The sequence below is a fragment of the Mytilus californianus genome, unplaced genomic scaffold (assembly GCF_021869535.1).
Source record: "Mytilus californianus isolate M0D057914Y unplaced genomic scaffold, xbMytCali1.0.p SCAF_5, whole genome shotgun sequence".
Lineage (NCBI taxonomy): Eukaryota > Metazoa > Mollusca > Bivalvia > Mytilida > Mytilidae > Mytilus > Mytilus californianus.
Genome location: NW_026262701.1, coordinates 79,045,289 through 79,065,448, shown reverse-complemented (window position 1 = coordinate 79,065,448; position 20,160 = coordinate 79,045,289). Strand labels below are relative to the sequence as shown.

The window sequence follows — 20,160 nt, the reverse complement described above, 5'->3', positions numbered from 1 at the left end:
GTGTTTGTCCCAGTTTAGGTTCAACCTTTCCTAGACGTTTTCATTTTTACGTGCCTACCATGAACGTACATGTCAAAAGCTCCTTAGAGCTTGTGTTGTGTCTTTTAACTTATGCCGAATCAAAATAAAGTTTTCTTATCTTATTCTTATCTTATGTAACACCCCACTCCAACATTGAAATACAACAATGTTAACTGGTTCTAACGTCACTATTTCTGACTAGAAATACGTTTGAAGTAAAGGTACAAATTATAACACAAAAAAACAGTGTTCAATAATTTGACAAACTGCCAAATGTTGATGGAAGCTCCTCAATGACCCTTTTTGACTAGATGAAACAGTCTGACAATCAGACTGGCTAAAACATGAAATAGGCAGACTTGGTGAAATTTTGGTGGTCAGGACAGACAGTTTTTGTGAATTATGCAAATATTCCATACCAACAATTTCACTTGGGATCAAATATACTCACTGTGTTATATTGGCAGATTTGTCTTATAAGCCTACTTGGCTGTACTATTCTCTTATGTGTACCTACCCAAATGCACCATATTTCTGAAGTTAGTACATAAACTACATTCCACCAAAAACTATCATAAGGTAGCTGAATGTCAAATTCACTTGATATTGGTTCCTTTACTATATCTGGATCATTAAATATTTCACTGCTTTCTTTTGAACCACCGATGTTAACATTATGTTCGATTTCGGCTCCGTTTAGTTCAGAATGAGTGTTTGTTTGAAAAGCAAGAACACATTGATAGGCATAAAATACAGCACATGACAACAATAAGACAGAAAGACTAGTGTATGTACGAAGACTAGGCAACGGTATCCGTTCTAGAAGTATCACCGGCATTTTGGTTTATTTGTGTTTATAGGAAAAGATATCAAACCATTCTAGTGTGTCACCTGTCAAATTATTGCGTCAAATTCGACTTGGAATTTTGTTTGTTTTGGCGGTGTTGTAACCTTTTCTGTTATCAACCATGTCAAAAATAGAGACTTTTCATTAACTAATTTAACAAATGAATAAAGAAAAATAAAAGTTAGTAGAGAAAATACACTTTATTCGAAAAAAAAAATCCACAAAAATAATAGAATATAAATTATAAGAAATCGAGCGCACCTGATATATGGATTTACACAGTTTCGTATATACTCACACCCTCAATTTCAAACAAAATACATTGTAAAGCTCTCAAATCAGTTATTTGACCTTTCACATTTAAAGTTTTGAAGTTTTAATCAACAGATTTTTACATGCGAAACTATATTTTCCGACTGTCAAAAAGCTGTGATTACGCAACGTCTTGTTTTGACTGTTAACCGGCTAAACGACTGAAGCAGTTGTCAGCTTTGTAGATTGATTCACATAGAATGAGGGCTTTAATAGGTGATGCATTACTCTTGAGAATAAAGGAGGTGGTAAATATATGTCAATGAGACATCAAAAGAACAGCAAAAATTACCAAATGACATTTAGAGGACAATTATCTGATTATATATGTTACATGAGGGTAGTAGTAATGCCCTTTACTGTCAGGCGTCAAACGGTCATTTTCGGCTACCGTAAGCGTCTAATTTGTTAGTTTTATCGTGATTCGTCAAAATATCCTTATTATGATTTGTCAGAGATCTCAAATAATTATCGTTACCGTTATTTTTTAAAACAATTTAAAGTGATTCGTCAAAATCAGTCAATTTTTTATTGTCTAAAAGAAAGTGTACGTTTTATCGTCATGCACCAAAAATTACCGTTAACCTAATCGGCAAGAATTTTTACCGTTATTCGTCATGAAAGTACTCCCATTGGGACCCTCTTACATCAGAGTCAATTAGAAATTATACCCAAGATAAACAAATAGAAAATTATGCAAATATCATGCTGGTAAACGCATTCTAAGCATTCCCTAACAAGATTACTACAAACTGCACAGTTGCTGACAACGTTAACAATCTATATGAACAAAATGTACATTTGTGTTCATATATTCTCAGGTTGTTATTTTAGAAAATCTCTATTAAACATTTATTGATCAGAGTTTCCCATAATATTTTATTGTCTGACATCAAGGTGTCAGACAATTGGAATCAGTTTGAGGACTTCCATTTCAATTGATGTAGGCGTTGCAATGTGTGTAATATGAATTTTACCATTTTAAAGTTTAATTTTAAATTTAATCAACTGTATCCAAGATTACCTCCATTGACCTCTGTTTTATGTCGCATTTTCAACTTTTCACAGAATTTTCACTCATCTAATAATATTTTTTCAGTTGTTTTTCAGGACACATAATATTTTAGTAACCTTTGAAACAATGTCTGTTGTTCTGTTAAATATTTTTAATAATTTCTCTTATCCTTTTGTGTATGTGGTGGAATTATAGATTATTGCATGGCATTTTCCAATTTGGTCCTAGTATCAGCCAGAGACTCCCATGTCAAGCCAGAAGGCTAATCTAGGTCAAGGGCTGATACCAGGGCCAATATGGAACATGCCATGTAATGATCTATTTATCACATATTTTCATTATTGTTTTTGATTGACATGATTGACAGGTTTACCAGAACTTAAATTCGGGGGCTTAGTATGGATATTTGAGGGCAAATATCAATATTGGCCCCGAGGACAAATAATTGACTGAGACTTCCGGCTATTATTGAACATTAAAAAACGTACATATTAGTACAAAACATTTGATAATTTTTATTATTAAAGTCAAAACTTTTAAACTAGTATGCCCAATAACTAGGTTTTTGATTTTTTGTCTAGCCTGCGACTTCTGTCGCAGAAAGCTCGACATATGGATAGTGATCTGGTGGCAGTGTTAACTAAACTTCTTAAAAGCTTAATATTTCAGAAGGTAGAAAGAAGACCTGGATGCTTCATACTTTGTATATAGATGCCTTATGATATGAAGTTTCCTTCTGTCATATGTCCATTGTCCTTGACCTCATTTTCATGGTTCAGTGACTACTTGAAAAAAAGGTTATGATCTTTTGGTTATTTTTGTGGCTGGGTCGTATGTCTCATAGACATGTAATCTGCATCTCCTTTTATTCATAGTATTATTCATCCTTGATTTTCATATGATGAAAACATAATCTTTCAATCAGTTTATTTGAGGTCTGGAGCTGGCATGTCAGTAACTGCTAGTAGTCCTTTGTTAATTTATGTATCATTGTCATTTTGCTTAGTTTCTTTTGTTACCTATTCTGACATCGGACTCAGACTTCTTTTAAACTGAGTTTTACTGTGCATATTGCTATGTGTTTCTTTATTCTACATTGGCTAGAGGTATGGGGGGAGGGTTGAGATCTCACAAAACATGTTTAACCCCGCCACATTTTGCGCCTGTCCCAAGTCAGGAGCCTCTGGCCTTTGTAAGTCTTGGATGTTTTTTGTCGAGCCTGCAACTTTTGTCGCAAAAGCGAGACATAGCGATTCTACATTCCGTCAGCGTCATCGTCGTCCACAAATATTCACTCTGTGGTTAAAGTTTTTGAAATTTAATAATTTTCTTAAACTATCCTGCATTTCAACCAAACTTGGACAGAAGCTTGTTTATGATCATAAGATAGTATCCAGAAGTAGATTTTGTAAAAAAAAAAATCCTGTTTATCCGTATTTTACTCATAAATGGACTTAGTTTTCTCCTATTGAAGGTCGGTGGTTTTCTCCGGGCACTCAGGCTTCCTCCACCAATAAAAACTTTCCGCCACGAAATAGCCCAAAAGCGGTGCTTAAAAGTAGCGTTAAAACACAATAAAAAAAAAATAAATCAAATCTTATTTTCAAAATGTTTATGGTACCCATTTTACCACAAATGTTCACTACAAAAAGATATCAATGCATCACACAAAGACAAGAACATGACAAAGATTTTAAATGCCTCCTAAGGCGAAATTGCGAACATAACCAATGTGAATATAATCCAACCATGACAACATAAACTTTCTTTAAACAAAATATATGTTTATTTTAGGTGGAGGAACTGGTTTTGTAGGCCGTCATTTAACAAAAGCTTTACAAGAAAATGGTTATAAAGTAACAAAAGTTTCCAGAAAGACAGGACCAGACACAATTACCTGGGTAAAGAATAAGCTTTATTAGTTTGTGGTTAATTTAAAGATCCAAAGATGTGGTATGATTGCCAATGAGACAACTCTCCACCAGAGACCAAATGACGTAGATATATATATAATCATAGATGTTCTGTGAAAAGTTCCAAATTTTAATTAATTGTTGTACATATATATTGAATTCTTCATGCTCCATAAGCAAAATTAGTTTGTTTGATTGGGTTTGATATAAAAATTAAGAGATGAGGTATGATTGAATGAGAGAACAATCCACCATTAAGCAATGAGTAAAACCCAAACCATGTAGTAAGCTATATAATACACCTTTCCACTCTCCTATCAATCATCAGTAAATTCACCAATCACATGTGGTAAATGTAACACATGTATAAACATTTGATTGCAGCACATGTTGTCGGCCATAACCTCTGTCAAACATTCTTATCTAAACAGTTAATTTGATCTAACATTTCTTTAAATTTTCACAAATAAATGTCCAGAATTTAGTTTTTTTGGAATGCAATCAATGTAAGAGGGTAGCAGAAGGTCAAGTTGACAACTTGAAACAAAATAAAGACTTTTTTAATGAAAGACAGTTATAAATAAGTCAATTACGGTAAAAAGGAATAAGGGGCCAAAACAAGCATTTTTCTAGTTTCAGGACAATAACTTGTGTGTAAGTATTTTGATTGCTCTGAAATTGTACCACAAGGTTCAATACCACAAGTAGAAGGTTGGGATTCATTTTGGGGGTAATTGCCCAAATTGTTCCGGAATTAGGGGCCAAAAAGGGTCTAATTAGTTATCAAAGGTACCAGGATTATAATTTAATACGCCAGACGCACGTTTCGTCTACATAAGACTTATCAGTGACGCTCAGATCAAAAAGGGTCTAAAACAAGCATTTTTCTAGTTTTCAGACAATAACTTGTGTTTAAGTGTATGGATGTCTCTTAATTTGTACCACATTTTAGGGTGGGTAACATTTTTTATTTTTTTTGGGGGGGAGGGGCATTTTTTTTTCCTCAAAAGAAAATTCTCTTCAAATATTATTTTTTTTGGAGGGTGGTAAAAAAAAAAAATTTGGGGGGTAAAAGAAATTTTTTTTGGGGGGAGGGGGGGGGGGGGTCACAATTTATTTTGCTAATTCTTTGTATATAGTCTGAAAACAGATTTACTAAGTATTGCGCAACAGCACAGTGTATTGCACAACCGCAAGAAATCTTCAATTGAATATAAATTCAAATCATACAACCAATTTCAAGTTCTTTGACTACATTTATTCTGTGTCAGAAACCAATCTAATTAAAATTAAATCCTTTAATTATTGTGTCAGAAACCTATATTGTGTCAAATATTTAATTACAATCCAAACTCAGACCTGTATCAAGCTTGAATATTGTGTCCATTTTTGCCTCAACTGTTCAGGGTTGGACCTCTGCGGTCGTATCCAGCTGCGCTCAGCAAAGCAGTTTATTTTAATATTAAAAAAGGGTCAGTACAATGTGCAAAGATTCCTGTGAAGGACAAGAATTTTTAATAAAGACGAAGCACAATGGACAAATGATCAACTGATTTTCTTGTTTTCTTTGTATTTTACTTAGTGATAGGAATTTTCATTATCATTAAGTTATTTATGGATATAAAAGCAGACAATCTGTTGAAAGTTTTTTGATAAACAATGTAATAGGTACTGGAGCAATGATGCTTGTTTTACAAGTTGAGCATAATGGTGTGTTTGTCTACACAGTAAACACACTTATCAGAATTCTTTAGACATTCTTAATTAAACCTGTAATTTATCATAATAATTTATCATATTAATTATGTAATGAATTATTCTATATCTTGTTGTTAAACTATATTTCTGGGGAATGGGGGTAATTGAATAGCTTCAAATCTGCAACACTTTAATTGTTTCTTTTTATTCAGTATAAATTGACATAATTTCTTCAAAATTTCATACATTTATCTCTCATTTCCAACCTTTGGGAGTAATTATCTTATCATACTTTCACACAAAAGCAAAATATGTACAAACAATTGCTCTTTATTCATATTTGTTAAAAATTCCTTACTTTGTTATTATTCAATGTTAATAACCGCCATTTTGTTGATTAGCTTGACCTAGGATGCTGGGTTGCCATGTGTTGCTAAGGGAGGCGGGGCATACCAGTGAATAGTGGAAAGGTGTATTGACATTTGTACAGCCGTATAATTAACCGTAAATTTCAACATGAAGCTATAGAACATTTTACCACTGATCTTGTAATGGCACGAAATTTGATTTATAAATAACTTTGAAAAGAGCAATTGCTAAAACCACATATATAAAGTACTCTAGAAATAGCAAATTTTCTACAACTATTTCAATTGATACCAATAAAAATAAATGAATCCACGTTATTTTAATATTACGCGGTAGATATTGTATTTTTTAGAAAGATATAAATAAAAACGGAATACCAGATGATGTTACAGCTGTAGTGAATTTAGCTGGAGCTAATATACTCAATCCTCTCAAAAGGTAAGACATACACTTATCCTTTGCTACTGGAAAATAAGATATAACACTCTTAGAGTATTCTGAATCTTCAGAGAAGATAGTAATGTCTCTAGTTTCTCAAAAGTTAAAATGTTGAACATTTAAATCTGTTATGTATATGTAATTCCCACACTTTCAAACAAGTCTTCCAGCCCATTCCTCTACCTTTTTATGACATTTGAAAGAGGTAGGACATTTCCAAAGCTAAAGCCATAAAAAAATAACTAACTTCAATAAAGTATACACATTTTGGAGAAAAGGATGTCGCGAACCGCGATTTATTTTCTTTTCATCTTTTGAATGTGCTCCATATTTATTATTATGTAACTTAAGGATCCGTTCATTGTATTCATAACTCCGTTTATTGTCTATTATTTATGTAATTTAATGATCCGTTCATTGTATTCATAACTCCGTTAATTGTCTATTATTATGTAAGTTATTCACATGACATATCATCAATGGAGAAACAGAGTTGTATTGTGTATAAAAGAAATAGATTTGTAATTTGAAAGTTAGAGTAAAATAAATGTTATATAGTGATTCTGAGTTGTGTCTTAAATAATTCCAATGTTTGTGTTGACAAGGACTTACGCAACAAAGCATGAGTTGCTGAAGATGGTGCACTGATATTTTTTTGTGGCTACAATTGAAACAAATATATATTAATGAATCTTGAAACACAACTTTAAAACATCACATTTATCACAAATGATAAAAACAATACTGTTATGTGTAATAAGACAGGACAAGTATTCTCATATCTGTTTTCCCAAAGCGTCTCAAAATATCACATGAAGATCCACAAATATTATGAAGGAAATACTAAGATAGTTAAACATATTTTATTGTTCTAAAGGACAGATGGATCAGACACAAGTTTTTCAAATAAAGATATATGGCAAATTGTGTTGAATGTGTAGAAATGGATATCAAAACAACAATCTACTAATCAGTTCAACCATAATGTGAATGAAGAAATATTTTGGATAGAATCAAAGTCAACTACTGATAAGGATCCTGACTTGTATTTTGCACTTAGTTATTATTGTACATTGACTGCATATTTTTTATTTGATTGCGACTTTTACACGGCTTTTTGTATTTCTTCAGGTGGAATCAAGCTTATAAAGATGAAGTGGTCAATAGCAGAGTAGAAACAACAAAAACCTTAGCTAATGCAATAGTATCATCTAAGATCCCTCCTAAAGTATTTGCTACAATTTCTGGTGTTGGTAGGTATATATAGTGTTGTGTACATACAACTGATATTACTATATACATGTACTTATTTTGAAAATGTATAAAGGAGATCATGTGTGAAAGTCAACCAAACAATTACCCATCAATTCATGTATATTAAAACAACAACAAGAGATCACAGTAAATTCAGAAATTTTTGTGAGATTTTTGTTAATGCAAATAATGCAACTGGGTGAGTATTGCAATAATTAGAACTCACATTCTGATATATGATACATATATATGTATGAGGCTTTTCCGGAAATCGCAATAAATCTTCAAAAATTGCAATAATAAATGCACGCAATAATTTCTGAATTTACAGTACCACACAACCTCTTTTCATGTAACATTATAATAAGATATTGGACATTGTCACATAGTAATTAACATTGGAAATAGTTGTTTTAATACTTAGCCAAAATATTGTTTATTTAATGCTATTTTCAATCATTGATAAAATTATATTATCTGAGTTATCTCCACTTATGGCTAATTTATATTAAAAAAAAATGAATCAACCAAAACATAATCTGTATTTGTAAAACAGTTGTAATAATAAGATAAGACACATGATTTCTTCATTTGGATAAAAAGTCTTACAAGTGAATAACATCCCTCACAAACAACACTGAAAAGGCTCTATGCAATGGAAGATTGAACCCATGACATATAAATTTGAATGCAAGTAATAATGACACCAGTCTTAAATTGTATCATATAAATTTTAAATGTTTAGAAATATTTGAATTTGAATTTTTCAAAAATTAAAAGATAAATTTACAAATGAAAACTAGAACTTTGAGTGAGCTCACAAAAGGATTTCCCTGCCCTCAAATTTGATCATTTTCAGTTAAAAATGTTAGATGGGATCATGTTCCTTCCTGCACATTCTCAGGTAATGTTCTACAACTGTGTAAAGTTAAGCTGTTTAGGAGTTATGCTTACAAGGCACATGGACAGAGGGACTGAGTGATTCAGAGAGTTTGATAATAATGATTTTGATTTTATAGGTTAAGTTTTGATCAAATGATGCAGGCCCTTCTTTAAAAGCTATAATGAACAATTATCATTGTGAATATAACCAGTTACAAGTCAAAAACATGTGAATAAAGGTTTAGCAATATCAAAGCACAAAGTTTAATTTTATTATGTTCATTTGATTTACAGCAATATACAAACCAAATCCCACATTGGAATACACAGAGGATAGTGATGTAGAACCATACGATTTCCTGTCACAGTTAGTAGTAGACTGGGAACAGGCAGCCAAATTACCAGAATCTCATAGCTGTAGACAACTTACGGTTAGATCAGGTAATTTATACTTTGATAACTTAAAGTGACTAGGAACAGGAAGACATGTTACATAGCTGTAGACAAGTTACAGTGTTCTCCCCAGGATTTTTGGATAGCACCAGGGTAATGCCTGCTGACAGCTTGGTGAAATATTTCATACAATCAGTTGCGTCGCTTAGCTCTATTTCTAGTTACTGTAGTTCTTATGTCTCTTGTTTTGTTTTTATACTGTGGTACTGTATTATTTAGACATTGAGTCGGAAAATTATTGGTAAAAAAGAAGAAAATCAAAAAACAGTTTGTATACTTTAATATTTTTTTAAAATAAATAAATTATGATTCATATTCATCTGAATTTAAAGTAATTAAATTTTTTATAAAATCCAAAATCAATGAAAATAAAATATCATTCAAAAGAGAACAAAAATGTTCAATTTAAAAAACTTTCTAGTTTCTAGAAAGAAAGTTGTATGTGAAAGGATTCCTGTCATAAGAAGATATAAAATTAACAAGAATAATTGCAAATATTTTTTTATTATTTGAACCAGTTTCTATCTTAGATTTTAATAAAAAGAAATTTTTCATAAATTTTAGAACATTTTGCCATAGATTTCATGTAAATATTAACCTTTCTTGTCTTTGGTGATAATGAAACATATATACAGACTAAATACTGCACTGAAATCTAAATCTTTATTTGTCATGAACCATTTAAAAAGAATTCCTAAATCTATAAATTTATCTTTGGTCTAAAGATCTATAAGTAACCATATTCAATGTCAACAACTAAGTCTCCCTATTTTCCCGCCTAAATGACAGGAAGTAGATATAAATAGATTTAACATGTGCTTATGGATAAAATTGCAAGATTACTTCTGTTATTCATTAATTATGGCTATAGATATCCAGTTTGAAGGTACAGTCATGCATTTTATTTATAAAATAGAATAGATTGCAATTAATTGTAAATAAACTTGAATATTCTACGTGAACTAACTGGGTCATGTGATATGTACAGACAGATACTACAGTTTGAAACCCTACTATCATGCAATAACTATGTCATAATTAAAGATAATATTGGCCATGGTTTAATCAGAGACATATAATACTATAATATAAGAATTGAGAAATGTATAATTGTCAATTATACGAAATGAGCCACCTTTATGATGTACAAAAAATGTACCTATCGGGTCAAGACACTGTTTGTGTACAAAGTATTTGCCGACTTGTCACAGGTCAGTGCTTGGGTGGTGAGTGAAGCCATAAAATAGTTATCTGTGATCATAAAGTTATGAACTCTTAATTAAAACACAAAAGAATCATGTTACAAGTGTTAATTACATCTATTTAATCCAATCAACAAGGTTAACCTCATAAGGTAAATCGATCACGTGGTGAAAACAATCTGTGTTGAACTGGTTTGAACTGGTCAAATTTCACCTGGAATTTTATACCCCATGGAAAAGATTTAAGAAGTCGTTTAAAACTTTACCGATTTACGATTTTTTTACTGAAAATTTTAGCACCACGGAGAAAAAATATACATCGCGGTAAGAACGATACCACCACGGTAAAAAATTATACATCGCGGGCCCGCGGTCTTTTAAGGGCCTGGGGAGAACACTGAGTTACGGTTAAATCAGGTAATTTATACTTTGATAACTTAAATTGACTGGGAACAGGAAGACACATTACATAGCTGTAGACAAGTTACAGTTAGATCAGGTAATTTATACTTTGATAACTTAAAGTGACTGGGAACAGGCAGCCATATTACCAGAATCTCATAACAGTTATGGTTGAATTAAAAGTAATATGTTGGTGGCTCGGAGGAAAGTTATAGACCCTAATTGAGAACCAGTTTCCATGTAAGAATATTGCAACTACAAACATGTTATAGTTTGATAATTATAATGTGAGTATAAGTCAGTCTTGGAACAGGTTTAAACATTGCAAGAATTTTGTATCGAAATTTACGTGTTACAGTTAGATTTTGTCAAACTTTTATGGCTTATACTGACCTAAGTTATAGACTGACTTGCAATAAAATAGATGTAGCTTAAGTTAAGTAGATTTAGTTAAGTTTACTCTGATCCCTATTTTGCAAATATGTACTACCGGTACTTGTTACTCAGTTATGAAGATGATATAGTAAAATGCTTTTGTGTCCTAAATGATAGATGCAATAAAATTAGTCTTGCAATTAATAATCACTGATCTTGTGACAATGTATACCAATTTCAAGGTTATAGGTTAAAGGTAGAGATCACAGTAAGACATATTAGAAAAAGCTTGTAAGAATGAAAGAACTAAATTGTTTAAGATCACAAAAATAAAAATTAGTAAAAAGCTAGCTGAATGATGAAATGCTTCTTGGTTAAATTAACCTTGAAAGGTCTTAGGTATTTTTGCAAGAGGAATTTCCCTTAAAAATAGACAAAACATCAATGTTCATAGTTCATATCAAGAACATTCCAACTTAAGGTGGTTAAGACAGAATATATGTAGGACTCTAAAGTTTGATGGGGACGCTAAAACACAATGGTCACGCTAAAGTGCGATGGCCTATGCTAAAGTGTGATGGTTTGATACGCTAAAGTGCGATGGTCTGTGCTATTTAATGGAACACGCTAAAGTGCGTTTTTTTCCGCGAAAAGTGTGTTTGGACGTTTGCAACGTTAAATAGTATTTGCGATGCTACAAGCCTTTGTACAATCAAAAATGGACATGCCGGTAAACGAGAATGTATGTGCAGATGAAGGTTTTTTACTAGACAAGAAAATAGAAACAAATGATCACAATCCGGAACGGGGCGGGGACAAACGTGTTTCTGTCAGGATACTGAAAAAAAAATACTTCTCATAAACATAGAAACTGAAGATAGTAAGGGGAAGGTGTTTACCGTAAAAGAGAGCGAAAACGGCAAAACACACCAAGTGTCAAAGTATTTCATTAGTCCAAATTTAATTTAGAAACACCTTCAATGCTTTTAATCCCATGTCATTTACTTGCGTGAAATAAAAGCTACTTTTTATACGCCCGTTTACGGGACGTATTATGGTATACCGTTGTCCGTCTGTCCGTCCATCGTCAACATGTCGGATATTAACTCAAAAACGCTTTAACCAATTTGCATAAAACTTTGGTGAATTGTTTATATCTATTGATGTGAGCTCCCTTTTCGTTTTTTATAAATTTTAGAATTTACGTTTCCGAGTTATGGGGTTTTATTCATTAAAAAAGGGGGATTTTCCAGTTTTCAGGCAATAACTCAAGAATGCTTTCACCAACTTGCAAGAAATTGTGGTGAATTGTTTATATCTATTGACATGAGCTCCCTTTTGGATTTTTATAAATTTTAGATTTTACATTTCCGAGTTACAGGGTTTTATTCATAAAAAAAGGGGGATTATCCAGTTTTCAGACAAAAACTCAAAAATGCTTTCAGCAGTTCTTATGAAACTTTGGTGCATTGTTTATATCTATTGATGTAAGCTCCCTTTAGAATTTTATAAATTTTACATTTTACATTTTTGAGTTATGGGGTTTTATTATTTAAACTAGAGGCTCTCAAGAGCCTGTGTCGCTCACCTGTATTTACTGATGCTTTGGAAATCATGTAAAATAAGGTTAAAATCATAATTAATAGTATTAGATATTAGATATTATAATGATATCCAAGTTAATAACAAAAAACTGCAAAATTTTTGTAAAATTACTAACTCAGGGGCAGCAACCCAACAACGGGTTGTCGGATTCGTCTGAAAATTTCAGGGCAGATAAATCTAAATCTGATGAACATATTTGCCAACTGTCAGATTTGCTCTAAATGCTTTAGTTTCAGAGATATAAACCAAAAACTGCATTTTACCCCTATGTTCTATTTTTAACCAAGTCGGCCATGATGGTTGGAAGGCGGGGTCATCGGACAAATTTTTTAAACTAAATACCCTAATAATGATTATGGCCAAGTATGGTTAAATTTAGTTTCAGAGAAGAAGATTTTTGTAAAAGATTACAAAAATTTACAAAAAATTGTTAAAAATTGACTATTAAGGGCAATAACTCCTAAAGGGGTCGACTGACAATTCTGGTCATGACAACTTATTTGTAGATCTTACTTTGCTGAACATTATTGCTGTTTACAGTTTATCTCTATCTATAATAATATTCAAGATAATAACCAAAAACTGCAAAATTGCCTTTAAATTACCAATTCAGGGGCAGCAATCCAACAACGGGTTGTCTGATTCATCTGAAAATTTCATGGCAGATAGATCTTAACCTGATGAACATTTTTACCCCATGTCAGATTTGCTCTAAATGCTTTAGTTTCAGAGATATAAGCCAAAAACTGCATTTTACCCCTATGTTCTATTTTTAGCCATGTCGGCCATGTTGGTTGGCAGGCGGGGTCATCAGACACATTTTTTAAACTAGATACCCTAATGATGATGGTGGCCAAGTTTGGTTAAATTTGGCCTAGCAGTTTCAGAGGATAAGATTTTTGTAAAAGTTAACGGACGACGCCGGACGCCAAGTGATGAGAAAAGCTCACTTGGCCCTTTGGGCCAGGTGAGCTAAAAAAGGGGAGATTTTCCTGTTATGGGGTTTTATTCATTAAAAAAGGGGGATTTTCCAGTTTTCGGACTATAACTCAAAAATACTGTCAGCAATTCTCATGAAACTTTGGTGAATTGTTTATATCTATTGATGTAAGCTCCCTTTTGATTTTCATAAATTTCTAATATGACATTGAGAATTAATTCAACTTTATTTCTTTATAGTCTGAGAACAGATTTACTAAGTATTGCGCAACAACACAGTGTATTGCACAACAGCAAGAAATCTTTAATTGAATATAAATTCAATTCATATAACCAATTTCAAGTTTTATGACTACAATTATTCAGAAACCTATAATATGTCAGATATTTAATTACAATCCAAATTCAGACCTGTATCAAGCTTGAATATTGTATCCATTTTTGCCCCAACTGTTCAGAGTTGGACCTCTGCAGGCGTATCCAGCTGCGCTCAGCGAAGCAGTTTATTAATTTTCTAATTGAATTATTAAAAAAAAAAAATTTTACAATAGGGTTTCGTCATGTCTGTGAAAGAGATGGATACTCGTCAACAAGACAGTAACATAATGACCAGAGGTGTAGCATCATAATATGATTGCCAATGAGACAAGTCTCTGTCTTAAGCTTAATGTCATTTATGTAATTAACTATAGGTTACCGTATGGCTAACCCTGCAGATAGTATTCTATAACGACCAAAGGGCATCAAAACGACCAGTGTAAAACAATTCAAACTAGAAAATAATGGTCATCGCACTTTAGCGTGTTAAACCAACGCACTTTAGCGTGTCATCTGATTGCACTTAAAAAAACAAACAACCATCGCACTTTAGCGTCTGACACCATCGCACTTTAGCGTAGACCATCGCACTTTAGCGTGACCATCACACTTTAGAGTCCTACATATATATTGTGAAAGGCCAGAGGTCAAATGACAGGTCAAAAGAAAGGTAAAGCTTCTAGTTGAATGTTAGATACAGTAGGAAATTGGCTTAAAAAAAAACACAGTGCAAAAATTGGTAGAAATGCTTCATATATTACTTATTGTGGATTCATTTATTTTTGTGGATACCAATTTTCGTGGATTGAAGAAAAGTTGCATTTTCGTGGATATTTAATTTCGTTGTTTTGGCAAAGTCTGCATACATTCCTTTAGAAAATTTGTCATTCGTTGAACATTTAAATTCGTGGTTCCCCTGTACACACAAAATCCACGAAAATTGGTATCCATCGGATATTAATGAATCCACAGTATAATAAAATATTTTATAATGTAAAAAATATTCCAGTATATTTATTTAATTTAACAGGAGTGGTACTTGGAAGAGATGGTGGAATGATTCAGCAGTTGTATTTTCCATTTTATTTAGGTCTTGGTGGAACCATTGGTTTACGTGGTGACCAATGGTTGCCATGGATACATGTCTCAGATCTAGCTGGAATTTTCATGCATGCAATAAATAATGATAATGTTCGTGGTATACTAAATGGAACAGCTGAATCAGCTACAAATGCAGACTTCACAAAAGCATTTGCAGGTGCATTATGTAGGCCAGCCATATTTCCAACACCTGGTTTTGTTATGAACATTGTTTTTGGTAGTGAACGTGCTAAAGTTGTATTAGAAGGACAAAATGTTAAGCCTAGAAGAACATTAGAATCAGGATATGAGTATAAATATTATGATGTAAAATCTGCATGTAAAAATTGTGTTAGTTGAAGTGCGAATAAATTAAAAATTGTTTTCTATGTTATCTCAAAGTCTATGTTTGAAGGCTAATTGACCTAGACTATTATCTTTTGCATGTTTATCTAAGGAAATATCATATATATGTAGTAATAGGATTTGTCTGACTGAAATGAAATCTAAAATCTCAAGAAAATCTTCTTATTATAAATATCCACAAAGCAGCAGTCTTTAAACTAAATAGTTCATTTATTTCTTAGACTTCAGTGGGAACATATGTGCTATTGTAGTGGAAGTGAGCAACATCTTAATAAATAATTACCATCTCAATTACCAAATAAATGGAGAATGTGTCTATGGGACACAGATGTATATATAATGCCCCTGCTTGCATATATAACGTTATATAGGGACATTACTTAAGAACGATAAAAGTGATGCCATTTAAATTCAAACTTGATTTGTGTTTTGTGGTAATAAGCATTGTGTATAAGTTTCATAACATTTGGTTTAGGCAAATTTAAGTAAATGACTCACTGCCCAAATTCAAACTCTGTCTGCATGTTGTGGTTCTCAGCATTGCATATGAGTTTCAAAAAGATTGGATGAGACAAACCTAAGTAAAAGTGTGGAAACTGAAAGATTTGCAATTTTCCAAGTTATCAAGGGGCATAACTCTTAGAACTGTTAATGACATATTGCCGAAATTTAAACTCTGTCTGCGTGATGTGGTTTTTAGCATTGAATATGAGTTTTATAAAATTTGAATGAGGCAAATTTTAGTTAGAATGTGGAAATGAAAAAAATTGGCAATTTTCTTAGTTATAAAGGGGTATAACTCTAGAACAGTAAGTGACTCACTACCCAAATTCGAACTCTAACTGCAAGTTTTGGTTCTTAGCATTGTGAATGAGTTTCATAAAATTTGGATGAAGAAAACTTAGTGCGGAAACGAAAATGGGACAGTTGGACGGTCCAGGGTAACACTTAATGCCCCCGTTGCCTATGGCGGGGGCATAAAAACATAATGGTGTATTATTGACTTACAAGTCAATATTTTAACTTCTTGAATTTTATTCATATAACCTTTAGTGGAAACAGGTTGTGCATGTATTCCACATGTGATTCATTCATTAAAAAGAAAAGAATGTAAACATTGAAAAGTAGAATTAGTGAGACACTAGAAATAAACGTTTCTTTGACTGATCCCGCCCACAAAAATCATTCTTATACAGGTAGAACGATGATTTACATAAATTTTTAACCTATCACATGAATCAAACAGACCTACAAAATCTGTTTGCATGTGTTCGCTATCTATTTATATATATATGTTTATATCAAGTTATATGACTGTCATCAGTCTCGGAGGTCATCTCGATGGATAACTAAAGGGTGTCTGGTCTATAATACTCACAAAATGCTGATACATTATAGCAAGCCCATGCATTGTTAATTGTTTCTTTTGGACTTTGTAATTTGGATATACGCTTAAGTATGTTATAAATAAAATATTAGAATTTGGGTCAAATTGATGAACATGAATTTGACAGCTAATGCCCCTGTTAGTTGTAACATTTTTTTCAGGTGATGAGTATACCTGTTGAACATTATACCAGAAAATTTGTAAAGATTTTATGTGTGATTCAAAGGGCATGAACATGATAAAAATTTCCCTAAAGTTAGTTAAGCTACAACCTTTACCATGACCTAATGAACCTCAAATTCAGAAAGGTTTTCCTGCTCCATAATGGGAAATATGTAAAGTTTAACTTGTTAAAGACCAGAGGTATAACTCAAACGATGTTACATGTACATGAAACCACAATTTCTCCAAAATTGAAGTTTTAAATAGCTTATGCAACATAAACATCAATAAAGGTCTTGCTCTTCTTTCTCAAGTATTATTGCACGATAAAATTCAAAATATTTAAAAACCAAAACTTGGAGCCTAGTAAGCACAATATGAATAAAATGGTCTTAATGTTTTCAATCTTTCTGAATAAACTATTTTATCCACCATATATTTTGTTTCAATAAAATAGATGTACTGTACATGGAACATTCTAGAGATCTATATCCCCTTGGTTTACTATGACTCTGTAAGTTTCTTTTCTTTAACACTTAAGTGGATTCATTATTATGATGGTGTATGGAATGATTGTAAGGTTTACATGTCTGACTTGGCAGGTTTCATGTGACTTTAAATTCATTTTCTTGGTTCATTGGTCAGTGATTAGTTTTTGTCGAGCCTGTGACTTTTGTCGCAGAAAGCTCGACATAGGGATAGTGATCCGGCGGCAGCGTTAGAAAACTTCTTAAAAGCTTTATATTTTAGAAGCTAGAAGTCCTGGATGCTTCATACTTTGTATATAGATGCCTTATGTTACGAAGTTTCCGTCTGTCATATGTCCATTGTCCTTGACCTCATTTTCATGGTTCAGTGACTACTTGAAAAAAAAGTCAACATTTTTTGTAATGTTAATTTCTTTCTTCTGATGAGTAATAGGATAACTATATTTAGACTTGCAAGGTCCTCATGCCCGTCAGACAATTTTTATTTGACCTCGACCTCATTTCATGGATCAGTGAACAAGGTTAAGTTTTCATGGTCAAGTCCATATATCAGATACTATAAGCAGTAGGTCTACTATATTTGGTATATGGAATGATTGTAAGGTGTACATGTCCAACTGGTAGGTGTCATCTGACCTTGACCTCATTTTCATGGTTCAGTGGTCAAAGTTAAGTTTTTGAGTTTTGGTCTTTTTCTAATACTATATGCAATATGTCAGCTATATTTAGTGTATGGAAATATTTTATGATGTACATGTCAGTCTCACAGGTTTTATCTGACCTTGACCTCATTTTCACGGTTCATTTCTCAGTGTTAAGATTTTGTGTTTTGGTCTGTTTTTCCTCAACTATAAGCAATCGATCAACTATATTTGTTGTATGGAAGGATTGTAAGGTGTATGTGTGTCTGGCAGGTATCATCTGACCTTGACCTCATTTTCATGGTTCATTGGTCAATGTTAAGTTTTCATGGTTAAGTTTGTTTCTTAGATACTATAAGCAATAGGTCAACTATATTTAATGCATAAATTGATTGTAAGGTGTACAAGTCTGTCTGGCATGGTTCATCTGACCTTGACCTCATTTTCATGATTCATTGGTCAATGTTAAGTTTTCTTGGTTAAGACTGTTTCTTAGAAACTATAAGCAATAGGTCAACTATGTTTGGTTTATTGAATGATTGTAAGGTGTACATGTATTTCTCGTTTGGTTTATCTGACATTGACCTCATTTTCTTGGATCATGTTAAGTTTATGTGTTACTTGTAGTAAAGCTTTATATTTAGGACTATCAACATAAAATCAATGGTTTAGTAGAGAAGACAAGACATTTCAGCATGTGCACTCTTGTTGTGGTTTGGTTGGTTTTTCAGATACTATAAGCAATAGATCAGCTGTATATGGTGTACATGGCTGTCCAGAAGGTTTCATCTGACTGTGACCTTTTTTTCATTGGACAATGTTAAGTTTTGGAGTTTGGTCTATTCTCAGATACTATAAGCATTAGCGCCACTGTATTTGATGTCTGGAATGATTGTAAGGTGTACATGTCAGTGGGCAGGTTTCATATGACCTTGACCTCATTTTCATGGTTCATTTCTCAGTGTTAAGATTCAAGTTTTCATGGTTTTTTCAGTTTATCAGATACTATAAGCAATAGGTCAAACTGATATTTGGTATATGAAATAATTGTAAGGTACACATGTTTGTCTGGCATGTTTCATCTGACCATGACCTCCTTTTCATGATTATGTCTTTTTCTCAATACTACTATTCACTAGGTCAACTTTATTTGGTGTATGAAATGATTGCATGGTGTAAATTATGTCTCACAGTATTCATCTGACTTTGATCTCATTTTGATGGTTCATTGGTCAATGTTTGTTTTAGTAATTAAGTCTGTTATGTCAGATGCAATAAGCAATAGGCTAACTAAATCTGGTGTATGATATGATTATAAGGTGTACATGTCAGTCTGTTCAGGTTTCTCTGGCCTGACCTGATTTACATGGATCATTGATTATGTTAAGTTTAAAAGCCTGTCCTCAACCAAACTGTTTTTTTTTTAAAGACCACCATTTGCATTGATCCACCAGTAAAATTTCAAACTATCAAACAACAGGAAGTGGACACACAGCAGCTGAAAAAATTGCCTACACACAGCAACTCAACATTATCAACCTCCAGACCAAATATAAAATTATTCACTTCCATAGAAGCCGAAATAAGATTGATAAATATTTTCTGTGTATCAATCTTATTTCAATAGGCTAACTAAATCTGTTGTATGATATGATTATAAGGTGAACATGTCTGTCTGTCAGGGTTTCACTGGCCTTGACCTGATTTACATGGATTATTGATTATGTTAAGAAATAAGATTGATAAAAAAAAAATTCTGTGTACAATGAATGTGGTAAAATTTCAAATTATTGGCAAACAGGAAGTAGCTGCACCGCAGAGCTAAACATTGCTTAAACACTACAGCCCAACCACATCTAAATATAAATTTATTCCCTTTCATAGAGGCCAAGAAAGTTTTTTATCTGAAGTTTTTCGACGGAAGGACAGAGTCGAGCCATCACTGTAATGCTTTCACACTTGGCTATTAAGGTAAAAAGACACTTGAATACAA

The 20,160-nt window shown here is 32.5% G+C and overlaps 2 protein-coding genes across 5 annotated transcripts in view; one reads left to right on the top strand and one right to left on the bottom strand.

Annotated features, from left to right (window-relative positions):
* The window catches only part of LOC127701485 (E3 ubiquitin-protein ligase AMFR-like), a 30,325-nt gene extending 29,403 nt beyond the window's left edge, over positions 1-922 (bottom strand). For all 4 annotated transcript variants that reach the window (XR_007982057.1, XR_007982058.1, XR_007982059.1 and 1 more), the window contains exon 1: positions 539-922. Coding sequence is in view for 1 of the 4 variants with exons in the window: in XM_052205362.1 (XP_052061322.1) it covers positions 539-859 (321 nt within the window). In the remaining 3 variants the exon portion in view is untranslated. The remainder of the gene's footprint in view (positions 1-538) is intronic.
* Positions 923-1,290: 368 nt separating this feature from the next.
* On the top strand, positions 1,291-15,512 carry LOC127701514 (epimerase family protein SDR39U1-like). Its single transcript, XM_052205413.1, has 6 exons — positions 1,291-1,396; positions 3,990-4,096; positions 6,528-6,613; positions 7,745-7,866; positions 9,044-9,190; positions 15,074-15,512. Exons 1-6 carry the CDS (start codon positions 1,381-1,383, stop codon positions 15,481-15,483), a joined length of 888 nt encoding a protein of 295 aa, XP_052061373.1. The 5' UTR covers positions 1,291-1,380; the 3' UTR covers positions 15,484-15,512.
* The last annotated feature ends 4,648 nt before the right edge of the window (positions 15,513-20,160 follow it).